The 14,062-nt window shown below is 37.1% G+C and overlaps 2 protein-coding genes across 2 annotated transcripts in view; one reads left to right on the forward strand and one right to left on the reverse strand.

Annotated features, from left to right (window-relative positions):
- ARHGEF38 (Rho guanine nucleotide exchange factor 38) overlaps positions 1-12,166 on the forward strand; it is a 139,346-nt gene extending 127,180 nt beyond the window's left edge. The window contains exon 14 of the mRNA XM_047091413.1: positions 11,628-12,166. Coding sequence (XP_046947369.1) covers positions 11,628-11,813 — 186 coding nt within the window. The 3' untranslated portion in view covers positions 11,814-12,166. The remainder of the gene's footprint in view (positions 1-11,627) is intronic.
- Positions 7,834-14,062, reverse strand: part of INTS12 (integrator complex subunit 12) — a 35,472-nt gene continuing 29,243 nt past the window's right edge. The window contains exon 8 of the mRNA XM_047091416.1: positions 7,834-8,081. The gene's annotated coding sequence lies outside the window, so the exon portion shown is untranslated. The remainder of the gene's footprint in view (positions 8,082-14,062) is intronic.

Here is a 14,062-nt window from a genome sequence, read left to right on the forward strand (position 1 = left end):
AGCATATATTCAATGACTGAGTATATTTATCGAGCTGTGCAACTATCACCCCAATCCAATTCTAGCACATTCCCTTCACCCCCCAAAATCCTTTGCACTCTTTTGCAGTCAGTTCTTTTTCCCACCCTAGCCTCAGGAAATGACTGATTTGCTTTCTTTCTCTCTATATTTGACTTTTTGGTATATTTTGTATTAATGAAATCATACAAGTGGGACTTTGCAGCTGGTTTCTTTCACTTAGCATAATGTTTTTGAGATTCATCCATGTTGCAGTACATATATGTACTTTGTTGCTTTTTATCACCTGATAGTATTTCATTCTATGGATATAGCATATTTTGTTTATCCATTCACCAGTTGATAGACATTTTGGGTAATTTCTATTATGAATAATGCTGCTATAAACATTTATGTACAAGTCTTTGTGAGGATTTCATTTATTTTGAGTAGATACCTAGGAGTAGAATTGCTTGTTGTTACGGTGAATATATGTTTAACTTGTTTAAAGAAACTGCCAGACTGTTTTTCAAAGTAGCTGCACCATTTTACATACCCACTGGCAGTGCATGGGGCTTGTGGACTGCAGTTTTTCCACATCCTCACCTTACTGCCTTTTTAAAATTATTAGGATAGCCACTCCAATGGGTGTGAAGTGTATCTCACTGTGGTTTTAATTTGCATTTGACTAATGCTGTTGAATATCTTTCATGTACTTATTGGCCATTCTTGTATTTTCTCTGGTGAAATGTCCATTTAGTATATGCCCATTTTAAAAATTGGGTTATTTTCCTTCTTATTATCCACTTGCAAGAGTTCTTTATATACTTTGGATGCAAGTTCTTTATCAGGTATAATTTGCAAATAATTTCTCCCAGTCATAACTGATTCTTAACTCATCTAGACATTACTATATGTTTCTATCACTCTTCTCTTGAAGTTTCAAAACACTGTTTTTCTATTCCTTGTTCATTCTCTTAGTTTATTCAAAGTTTCTAGAAAACAAAATTACATTGTAATAACAATAGATTAATGAAATTTCATCAGTGAAATGTATAGTCATGATTAAATGTCCTGGCAGACTTTTAACTTATCCCAATAACCTAGAAGGACAGAAATCTGAGGGCCAAATTTGTCAAGACACCCTAAAGCTGGCTTAATGTTGAGCTCCAGTTCTTATTGGCTTTTACAGGGGCTTTTGGAGTAAGCACCTCACTTAGGCTCTTTCCACATGGGATTTGTAGTCTAGTTCCTAATAGCCACTACTGCAAAGTAATTCTCTTTGAGTAATCCTATCAATATGTTTCATGTGAATTAGGTCCATTAGAAGTTTCCATTACCAAGAGAGGAAAAAAAAATGAGATAATTTCTTTTTACTCAAAACAAAGTATATTGATAATATCTCTTCATAAAGTGCAATTTGTACTCCTTTTCCTCTGAGTTTGGAACTGATTCAAAATAGACCTTGGTGTCAGGGATATATATATATACATATATATATATATATATATATTATATAATATATTATATATATATGAAATATAATATATATATAATATATATATATTATATATATATATATAAAATATATATATATATATATATATATATTATATATATATATATATATATGAAAGCTTTATTCCTAACAAAACTGGATTAGAAAATGCAGCTTGGATCAGTGGCCACATAGGATCCCTGAATACCTCCCTCTGTGTTAAAATAATTCAGCTCAAATTGCAGGCCTCTCCTGTGTAGGACAAAGTCTGTCCCGGTAAATTTACTATGATTTGAAGACAATGTACCTGTTAGAAACCCTAGCACAAGCGACAGAAGGAAAGACTACACAGGAATATTTCCCTTAATGTCTTAATTCTAGTCAATAGAGGTACATGGGCTAGTAGTTCCTAGACTTTTCCAGTTATGCAACTACTGTTTAGCCCTCAGAAACAGAAGGAAAACCTTGTATGATCTTCCTAATCCTTACCAGAGGGCTGATGTTTTCATTTTGTTGACTCTTAGAAAGTGTGGAGAGAAGAGAATGGTTAACCCCCATATTTGTGGTGTGACAGTCCAAGAGAACAATGCATTATAGAGGTCCCTAGAAGGTGACTGAAAAGTGAGAGTTAATCGTATCTTTTTGTGTGTGTGTGAACAGTGAGAATACATTGCATATTGTAATATGCACATTTGAGATGTCCTGCAAAGCAATTTTCTGTGCAGCTATTTAAACTTATGTTCTTGATTTTATTTTATCATCAGTATCTTATTGAGAATTTTTGCATCCATATTCATCAGGGATATTGGCCTGTAGTTCTCTTTTTTTACTGGGTCTCTGTCTGGTTTAGGAATCAAAGTAATACTGGCTTCATAGAATGAGTCTGGAAGTTTTCCTTCCCTTTCTATTTCTTGGAATAGCTTGAGAAGGATAGGTATTATCTCTGCTTTAAACGTCTGGTAGAATTCCCCTGGGAAGCCATCTGGTCCTGGACTCTTATTTGTTGGGAGATTTTTGATAACCGATTCAATTTCTTCGCTGGTTATGGGTCTGTTCAAGCTTTCTATTTCCTCCTGATTGAGTTTTGGAAGAGTGTGGGTGTTCAGGAATTTGTCCATTTCTTCCAGGTTGTCCAATTTGTTGGCATATAATTTTTCATAGTATTCCCTGATAATTGTTTGTATCTCTGAGGGATTGGTTGTAATAATTCCATTTTCATTCATGATTTTATCTATTTGGGTCATCTCCCTTTTCTTTTTGAGAAGCCTGGCTAGAGGTTTGTCAATTTTGTTTATTTTTTCAAAAAACCAACTCTTGGTTTCGTTGATCTGCTCTACAGTTTTTTTAGATTCTATATTGTTTATTTCTGCTCTGATCTTTATTATTTCTCTTCTTCTGCTGGATTTAGGCTGCCTTTGCTGTTCTGCTTCTATTTCCTTTAGGTGTGCTGTTAGATTTTGTATTTGGGATTTTTCTTGTTTCTTGAGATAGGCCTGGATTGCAATGTATTTTCCTCTCAGGACTGCCTTCGCTGCGTCCCAAAGCGTTTGGATTGTTGTATTTTCATTTTCGTTTGTTTCCATATATTTTTTGATTTCTTCTCTAATTGCCTGGTTGACCCACTCATTCGTTAGTAGGGTGTTCTTTAACCTCCATGCTTTTGGAGGTTTTCCAGACTTTTTCCTGTGGTTGATTTCAAGCTTCATAGCATTGTGGTCTGAAAGTATGCATGGTATAATTTCAATTCTTGTAAACTTATGAAGGGCTGTTTTGTGACCCAGTATATGATCTATCTTGGAGAATGTTCCATGTGCACTCGAGAAGAAACTATATTCTGTTGCTTTGGGATGCAGAGTTCTAAATAGATCTGTCAAGTCCATCTGATCCAATGTCTCATTCAGGGCCCTTGTTTCTTTATTGACCGTGTGTCTAGATGATCTATCCATTTCTGTAAGTGGGGTGTTAAAGTCCCCTGCAATTACCACATTCTTATCAATAAGGTTGCTTCTGTTTATGAGTAATTGTTTTATATATTTGGGGGCTCCGGTATTCGGCGCATAGACATTTATAATTGTTAGCTCTTCCTGATGGATAGACCCTGTAACTATTATATAATGTCCTTCTTCATCTCTTGTTACAGCCTTTAATTTAAAGTCTAGTTTGTCTGATATAAGTATGGCTACTCCAGCTTTCTTTTGGCTTCCAGTAGCATGATAAATAGTTCTCCATCCCCTCACTCTGAATCTAAAGGTGTCCTCAGGTCTAAAATGAGTCTCTTGTAGACAGCAAATAGATGGGTCTTGTTTTTTTATCCATTCTGATACCCTATGTCTTTTGGTTGGCGCATTTAATCCATTTACATTCATTGTTATTATAGAAAGATACGGGTTTAGAGTCATTGTGATGTCTGCATGTTTTATGCTTGTAGTGATGTCTCTGGTACTTTGTCTCACAGGGTCCCCCTTAGGATCTCTTGTAGGGCTGGTTTAGTGGTGACAAATTCCTTCAGTTTTTGTTTGTTTGGGAAGACCTTTATCTCTCCTTCTATTCTAAATGACAGACTTGCTGGATAAAGGATTCTCGGCTGCATATTTTTGCTGTCTAGCACACTGAAAATCTCGTGCCAATTCTTTCTGGCCTGCCAAGTTTCAAAAGAGAGATCAGTCACGAGTCTTATAGGTCTCCCTTTATATGTGAGGGCACGTTTACCCCTTGCTGCTTTCAGAATTTTCTCTTTATCCTTGTATTTTGCCAGTTTCACTATGATATGTCGTGCAGAAGATAGATTCAAGTTACGTCTGAAGGGAGTTCTCTGTGCCTCTTGGATTTCAATGCCTTTTTCCTTCCCCAGTTCAGGGAAGTTCTCAGCTATAATTTCTTCAAGTACCCCTTCAGCACCTTTCCCTCTCTCTTCCTCCTCTGGGATACCAATTATGTGTATATTATTTCTTTTTAGTGTATCACTTAGTTCTCTAATTTTCCCCTCATACTCCTGGATTTTTTTATCTCTCTTTTTCTCAGCTTCCTCTTTTTCCATAACTTTATCTTCTAGTTCACCTATTCTCTCCTCTGCCTCTTCCATCCGAGCCGTGGTGGTTTGCATTTTGTTTTGCATTTCCTTTAAAGCGTTTTTCAGCTCCTCGTGACTGTTCCTTAGTCCCTTGATCTCTGTAGCAAGAGATTCTCTGCTGTCCTGTATGCTGTTTTCCAGCCCAGCGATTAATTTTATGACTATTATTCTAAATTCACTTTCTGTTATATTATTCAAATCCTTTTTGATCAGCTCATTAGCTGTTGTTATTTCCTGGAGATTCTTCTGAGGGGAATTCTTCCGCTTGGTCATTTTGGATGGTCCCTGGTGTGGTGAGGGCCTGCAGGGCACTTCCCCTGTGCTGTGGTGTATAACTGGAGTTGGTGGGCGGGGCCGCAGTCCGACCTGATGTCTGCCCCCAGCCCACCGCTGGGGCCACAGTCAGACTGGTGTGTGCCTTCTCTTCCCCTCTCCTAGGGGCGGGATTCACTGTGGGGTGGCGTGGCCCGTCTGGGCTACTTGCACACTGCCAGGCTTGTGATGCTGGGGATCTGTCGTATTAGCTGGGGTGGGAAGGCAAGGTGCACGGCGGCAGGTGGGGCAAGCTTAGCTCGCTTCTCCTTAGGTGATCCACTTCAGGAGGGGCCCTGTGGCAGCCGGAGGGAGTCAGATCCGCTGCCGGAGGTTTGGCTCCGCAGAAGCACAGAGTTGGGTGTTTGCGCGGAGCGAGCAATTTCCCTGGCCGGAGCCGGTTCCCTTTGGGATTTTGGCTGGGGGATGGGCGGGGGAGATGGCGCTGGCGAGTGCCTTTGTTCCCCGCCAAACTGAGCTCTGTCGTCCGGGGGCTCTGCAGCTCACCCTCCCTTTGTCCTCCAGCCTTCCCGCTTTCCGAGCAGAGCTGTTAACTTATGACCGCCCAGACGCTAAGTCGCGCTTGCTGTCGGAACACAGTCCGTCAGGCCCCTCCGCTTTTGCAAGCCGGACTCGGGGGCTCTGCTTGGCCGGCGAGCCGCCCCTCCGCCCCGGCTCCCTCCCGCCAGTCCGTGGAGCACGCACTGCCTCGCCGCCCTTCCTACCCTCTTCCGTGGGCCTCTCGTCTGCACTTGGGTCTGGTGACTCCGTTCTGCTAATCCTCTGGCGGTTTTCTGGGTTATTTAGGCAGGTGTAGGTGGAATCTAAGTGATCAGCAGGACGCGCGGTGAGCCCAGCGTCCTCCTACGCCGCCATCTTCCCTTCACTCCTCCTTTTATCATCAGGAACATCAACTGAAACTTGTTTTGGTTTAACAAGATGACACTTTGACTCACCGTTTCTTTCCCTACCTATCCTTTCCTACTGTGGCAGTAACACTTTTTTTTTTTTTTTTGCTTTCTTCCAGAATTGAAATATCATATTGCCATTGGTGTTGTAGACTGTAATCTACTCTTATTAATGGCTCCAGTGGGCCCTGACAAGAAAGACAGGTAGAGAGGGAGCTTTGCCCTATACCTGATATTCAGGAGGCATCACTGGGATCCTAAAAATTAATCATAAATAGGCGTGTTCAGACTGACTTCAGACTAGTGGCTCTGCAGTTTTTATACTCAAGCTAAGTTTTTAATGTGAACTCCAAGAATAAAAGGGATCTATGAATGCGCTTTGGAAGGATTTATAAATCACCTCAAATATGTTGGAAATTTTGTGCATATGAGCATAATTATGGTAAAAGAAGTCCATAACTTTCAACATATTTTCAAAGGGAAATTCTACTTTAAAAGGTTAGAAACCACTGCTCTAAGACTTAACTTGCTTATGCATTCTCCCAGCCACTCAAGAAAAAAAATTGTTGGGTTAAAAGCCTCCCACATTTTCTAGAATGGTTCTAGTGGATCAGAAGTCTTATGGGTAAGGTGAAAATATAACTTATTATCTATAATACGACACTTTTGTTAATGAAAGAGAGTGCCTACTAGATGAGATAACTGTGACCGGTATAATTGGGGGATATGGTCACTGTCCTTATTGGTCCCTTATTGGGACTGAAGAACCAATCCATTCAGATTCCTCCATGCACATGCCACACAGAAAGCATGGACTTTCTCCTAATGTTTTAGAAGCTCCCTAAATTATGGTCCAGAGACTCTGTAAGAATAATGGGGAGGAGTTAATGGATATTCACAACCTGACAGTACTGATTTATACTAAAGGACTTAATCTTTAATCTCTTGACTCACTACTTTATGCTAGATCAAAAGATATCACAAAAACAGTCAAACAAATATGCCTTCCTATCCTAATGTATTTTCCCCTTTTTCCTGTCAAATAGTAATGACATGATTGACTTAGTTTTCTATGATGCACAACAAATGATCACAAAGCAGCTTAAAACAACATAAATGAATTATCTCACCATTTCCAAGGTCAGAAGTCCAGGCACAGCTTAGCTGTGTGCTCTGCTTAGCATGTCACATAGCTGCAATCCAGATGGTTTCGGGGCTGTGTTCCTCCCTGAAACTCACAGTTCTCTTCCAAGCTTGTGGTTGTTGGCAAAACTCAGCTCTTTGTCCTGGTAGGACCGAGGCCTCCATTTTCTTGCTGGCCATCAGCTGAGAACCACTTTCAATAACTGGAGGCTGCTCTCAGACCCTTGCCATGTGGCTACGTCTGTAGGCAGTTTGCAATATGGCTGACTCTTCAAGGCTAGCAGATGAGCATCTCTCTGGTTTTAAAGTTCTCCCTTCAGAAATGGTCTGAACTCTCTCTTAAAGGGCTCACTTATTTACATCAGGCACACTCAGGATAATCTTTGGCTAACTCACAGTCAGTGTATTAGGGAACTTATTATGCAGGACATGTTCAACAGAAGGTGTCCATTTTAGAAGTCTGTCTATCATAATATCTAAGATGCCTTGCTTGGTAAGCAAGGTAGAGGACGAATGTGATGCAATCTTCAGCACTTCTCAAAGTGGACTAGGTTTGATAATGGCTAAACCCAGTTTTAAAGGGATGTTCAATGTCTGAAAATCAGTGCAGTTTCCTTTTTTTCACATAAATCATACTGACAACATAAATCTTGAATTAGAAACTTAGGAAAAGTTAGTTGTTTTGCAGATAATCCTAAATTCACTCTCTGGGCCTTCATCTTTACATGTTTCAACTATTTTTGATGATAATGCTACATGTGTAGTATGTCATTGTTTAGAAAGTGTTTCAAAATGAGCCATCAAGCTGTAATATAATGTATATAAGCAGTCATTAAAATGAGGCATTAGAGAACTATTTATTGACATGAAGATTTTCAAATATATTTTAAAGTAAAAAGCAGGCTGCAAAAATTATGTATACTACAATTCCATGTTTATTGTTACTTCAGGTTGGTAGAAAGAAAAGAAAGGATGAAGAGAAGGAATGAGGGGAGGAAGGAAGGATGGAAGGAAGGAAAGAAGGGAAGAAATACAAGATATTAATAGCAGTTGGGTGATTCTTTCTTACCTTTCTTTAAAATTATTTCTTTATAAAAATTGCTTGCATAATAACAATATATAATTGTTCACTGAAGAATGTGAAAGCTTGTTCCTGGAGGGAAGAGAAGAAAGAGCATTTTTCATGCAATATAACCATCTCGGCTTCCTGAACTACATATGATATATACTGTAAATACTGGGTTTGCAGCTTTTTAGTTTTGGAAAGGAAGATTAAAATAAATTATTATTGTTGTTGTTGTTAATTGAAGAACTGGGAAGAAATCAATAAAATGAGATTCAGTGGAGACAGCTAATGTGGCCACTAAGGGAGGAATAATTAAATGCACAAATATAGAATAGGGGAATGCATAGCTGGCAATGCTACTACAGGGAGAAATCTGGTGGTTAATAAACAGTGGATAATACATTGAGTATGAGTCAATAATTCGGTACACAGTGTTATTTAAAAAAAGTAAATGCCGTGGAGAACTGGGTTGTATTCATAGAATAGAGTACATACAATGAGCCAGAGCTTTACAGAGTACAAAGAAGCAGCGAATAAAATATATTTTAATAAACGCTGAGGAAAAAGAGAGAAGGATCAGATGACTATGGATTAAATTAATAAAATGTAATTAATGCATCTGGACCAAACATTAACATTGCAAGCTAGAAAGTTATTAGTTTGGAACAACTAAAATATTCCAAAAAATGAGAAATTCTTCAGCTTTTATCTAGAACAGGCTGAAAACTTCTAACTTGTAGTCTAATGTTATCAACTGCTTTCTCTTTAAAAGTGGACTTACTTCCAGAGGAGGCATAAACATGTAAAGCTGAAATATACTTATCCTAAATTAATTCTGGACCACGATCACTTAAAGTATATAATTTTGTACTTTAAATTTACAATTTCATGAAAATCTATATTTAGTGTATAAAATATAACCTCTGCTGTAATGTCATACCAAATAGATCTAGGTGGAAGATTTTATATTTTCCTTTTGAGAGAATGTGTGCCAAAGTGAAAAACCACCACAACTATTTAGGAATCATATATTAGTAGGTAATTCAATCTGCTAACCAATCTATAGCTGCATTGGTAAAGTATATATGTTTTACCAAGGAAACAAGTAAAAATTATACAAGTTGGCTAGTAATTGCTAACACAGGCTCTTAACTGATAATTTCAGAAACTGTACTATGGTGCATCAGATTCCTGAAAGCTTTTGCCCACCAAATCCTCCACTCTTCTCTTGTGAATCTAATCAATATCTTCATTTCCTCATCAACAACAAAAACATCAGCAGTAACATATTAGAGACCTCAATCCCTTTCCACAAGAATATACTCTGCTCATCCTTCCTAGAACAAGAGTTTGGTTCCTAAAGTAGTATGAGAAATGGACCAGGCACTGGAGTTAGAAAATACAGTCCCAGCAGCACTGACTAACTCTATGACTAATGCATTGTACTACTCCAATTCACAGCTCACAGGGTTGTTGAGGATGAAGCACATTTGACATGTAAACTCATGAGCGCTAGAAAAGATGGCGGTTATTGCTGCCACTCCATTGTTCAAGACCTTATAGCATCTTCCCTTTTGTTTTCTTCTTTAATTTTTAAATTACAAAATAATCCATGCCCAACAATCTGTCTTGTGTGTATCTTACATGATGCAAGGCGATCTCTTGTATATTCTTGTAGAATATCCAAGCCTTTCAACTCAACTTTTAAGCCAAATTAACATATATTTGAATTCCTACTGTGTACCATGATGTGGTCAGTAAAGTTTAAGTGTTCCTCTCTCTCTCTCTCTTTTTTAAGTAAGCTTTACACTCAACTGGGACTTGAACTCAACCCTGAGATCAAGAGTCACATGCTCTACTGACTAAGCCAACCAAGCACTCCATTAATGCTCCTCTCTTTGAAGTGGAGCTCATGCTGGAGTTGTTGAGACGATATAAAATCAATGATATCAAATCTACATCAGAAGTTAAATAATAGTTCAACATCTACAAGAATAACTTATGCTGTTAACTATATATCCCCTCCCTACACTCCCCAGTCTCCTTTCCTGTTCAATGAAGTCATCTTATTTATCATTTTAACATTGACTCTCAATTTTGAGAAAGTTAATCTGCTTGCCTTTCCCATATACTGTTTTCACATATTCCCTGTACTTTGAAATATGACATATCCACCCCTTTATCAACTTGGTCACCTACAGAAGGTTACCTCTTTCAAAAACTAGCTCACAATTAGTTAATACATCTCTCATGTGCGTAGGGTGTTTTTTGTTTGGTATGTGTGTACATTCTGTGGGGCACATTTTTCCCGAGCTGGGTTGTAAGTTCTCTGACAATATCTGGCACTTGATAGGCACTTAATAAATTTTGATTGAATGAATAAATAAAATGTTAGTCAATTGCTTAATTTTATGATGTAAATAAACATTTCTGTTATCAATCTTACAATTTTAGTGGAAAAGGACTAAACATGTAGGGGCTTCTTATGCATCTAATAATTCTGAAGTATTCTTTTGAGGTTAGAGAAAAAAATATTTAATGATTATTTTTACAGAGAGAGAGAAAGTGGGGGAGGAGCAGAGAGAGATGGAATCCCAAGCAGGCTCTGCTCTGTCAGCACAGAGCCCAATGTGGGGCTTGAACACATGAACCATGAGATCATGACCTGAACCAAAACCAAGAGTCAGACTTGTTTAACCGACTGAGCCACCCAGGTGCCCTAAGGTTAGAGAAAAATTCTTTTGACTGAAGCATGTTTTATTAATTTCTTCTAGGCCACTTAAAATTATTTAAAACTTATAAATTTAATGCATTGTCATTATAAAGGCTTAGAAAATAAAGAAACAAGTAAAAATGAAAATCATCTCTAATTCTACCAAAGAAACTAACAGTTTTAGACTTATACAACTGATTTGATATCCTTTTTCTTTTTTTTGGCTTACTGTTTCATCATAAAGCATTTGCTCCATGCTATTAGTCTCAGAAAACAGCATTTTTAATGACTAAATTTACTTACTGTAAAGGTCACAAATTTCCTTAGTATAAAGGTACAGAATAGACTTAACTATTCTCCTCTTACTGAACATTCAGTGCTACTTCCATTTCCCTCACTTTCACCTTACAAATGGGGATTGCAGTAATATTATTATATAAAAATCTCTGCTAATGTTTCTATTTCTGTAGAAGAGATTCTTAGAGCAATTACTGAATAAAAAAAAAGAATTAACATTAAAAAAACAATCTTTTAGGGGCCCCTGTTTGGCTTAGTCAGTAGAGCATGCGACTCTTGATCTCAGGGTCATGAGTTCAAACCCCATGTCGGGTGTGGAGCCTACTTAAAAAAAAAATAAATAAATAAAAATAAATAAAATAATCATTTAATAGAAGCTGGGAAATTGCCTTCAAGCATGGACAGTTTAGACTCCTCCCAAAAGAACAATAAGAATGCCTATTGAACTATTCTCATCTGAGTCAAGGTTTAGCAAAGTAAATCCATCAGAAGGAATTGGGGAATGTGACTTTGAAAAAAGAAGAACAGCATTCTTTCTAAAAGCTTGGAAATCTTTGTAATGTTTGTCTAAATATTTCTAAATATTGGTTCTACTTCCAATAATGGCATTTCCTTCTGTCTAGATTTTCTATGCAGTTCATGCTTTTCAAGCACGAAGTGACCACGAACTCAGCCTTCAGGAGTACCAAAGAGTCCACATACTTAGATTTTGTGACCTAAGTGGCAATAAAGAGTGGTGGTTGGCTGAAGTTCAAGGGCAGAAAGGATATGTGCCAGCTAACTACCTTGGGAAGATGACTTATGCTTAAGAAAAGAAGCCCTTGACTTCTGTTTTCTGGCAGGTTATTGATGGACTACCTCATAAAACTTACAAAATGTTGGTCTAGAAATCAAGAAACCTCCATACTACATGAACTGATACTGTATCAAGTTTTAAGGAAGACTGCTTCCTAACAAGATTATTTCGAAATGTATTTTGAAGAATAAATGTTGAGGGAAACAAACAGAAACAGTAAAACAAACAGCTAAAGCTCCAACTACCAACTACTTAAAAATGGAGATCTTTGAAAAGATAAATGTATCCTTTATCAGCATGAAAGGCTGGATCTAAGGATAAGATTTTTTTCAATGTATTGTATTATGTATTTTGCCTCAAATGTTTTTCTCTCATTCTCTTTTGTGTGTGTGTGCACATATACACTCACACACATGTAATTATATTCATTATGTGGTTATGTATACTATGTGATATAGATTATACACTGTTATGCATAAACCAGGGAATATACTAAATATACATAATAGGAATTAACAGCCAGCTAGAAATCTTTGTTGTGGAACATCTCTTTACTGTAAGTTTTAAATGAAAAAAACCCTGAATGACCTTATAATATCTAACATTTACTGAATGCATACTACATGACAAAAATTGTTCTATATGTTTCTTATGTGGTAACTTATTTTTTATTTTTTTTTTTAACCTTATTGATTTCTGAGACAGAGAGAGCATGAGCTGTCAGCACAGAGCCCGACATGGGGCTCGAACTCATGGACTGTGAGATCATGACCTGAGCCGAAGTCGGACGCTGAACCGACTGAGCCACCCAGGTGCCCCATGTGGTAACTTATTTGATACTCACAACATTATGAAGAAACTGTGGCCCACATGGATGAAGTAATTTAGCCCAGGTACACTGCTAGTAAGGGCTGGGACTCAAACCTAGGTCTGGTTCTGGGATCTACACTCCTAACCACTATGCTGTACCAACCCTCCAGGAGTATACATTTGCTGTCAGCAAAGCACTTAATGATGCACATAATGGACATTGATAAGGACCATTTTTCTCTCAGGTCATATTTAAGTATTGAGAAGTTTTTCAAAATCAAGGGCTAGGAGGATTTCCATGATATTAGTCTAGAGAAAATGACGTATCTACGTTTATTTTTTTGTTTTGTTTTGTTTTGCTTAAACATTTTTTAAAGTATAATTGTTTAAAAACGATGCTACATGATCACTGATGTTATTTGAATGAGGAAATATTTTTGGATCGCTCAATCATTTGGATGATGAATGTGGAATGTGTGCTCCATGTTCTGAGCCAAGATGTAAATATTTTTAGTTGCCGATTGTACTTAGACAAAGAAGGCATTAAGGATAACATTTGCTGAAACACAATGTCCTGGGACACTGAACTTTCACTTGGGAATAGCTCAAAATTGTCCCCTAAGATTTCAGGATATTTTGTCAAGACATTTGATTGACTTGTTGATGCTCCTTTAGGACAGTAAAAAGATTTAAAGTTTGACTTAGTGGTTTCCTTTAAACACCAACATAAAGTGGACTTTCATTTCCCACATAGAATGTGCTAATAATGACATTAAAGATTTAATTGTTACTTTGAAAGATTTGATCTCTAGAACGTATACTGTAACATACATTACTGAAGAATACAAATAACAAAATGAACAGTGATTTTCAGAGGGCTGTTTTAAGTATGCATATGACATGTACAACCATAGAAATTAAGACATTTCCATGACAGAATAATTTGCATTTCATAATATTGTACCTGAAATACTTAACCTAAAGATAGTTTTATAAGGTTCTAATGGTAAGTTGTTTTTGCATAACATTTTCTTGTTTTGAGTTTGGATACTAAAAGAAGATTCTCTTTTAGACATAGAGACTTTTTATGTCTTTTAAATGGTGCTTTGTACCCAACGGTGAAAACATAATTCCAGTTTGCATAGGGCAAAACAAAAGGAAATCCAAACTTGCTACTTGTGGTAACTATGAATATGCCCAACAACCAAACTGGTGGGGAAACTATATCTAATGTATTTTTTATATATGATATTTATACTTTTAATATATAAAAGTATATATATGTTTAATATATAACTTAATATATATTAAATGCATGTATTTAAATTAGCTGTGACTTCAATACTCCCCTTAAAATGAAGATTGATAGAAACAGCTCATATTTGCTGTTTTGGCTGAAATAAGTCACTAGATGTATAGAAGCTTTGTCTGCTTGTGTGGTCCTAGGTTGAT

The sequence above is a fragment of the Lynx rufus genome, unplaced genomic scaffold (assembly GCF_022079265.1).
Source record: "Lynx rufus isolate CCGP_SWC_20201006 ecotype Redwood Valley unplaced genomic scaffold, mLynRuf1.p SCAF_3, whole genome shotgun sequence".
NCBI lineage: Eukaryota > Metazoa > Chordata > Mammalia > Carnivora > Felidae > Lynx > Lynx rufus.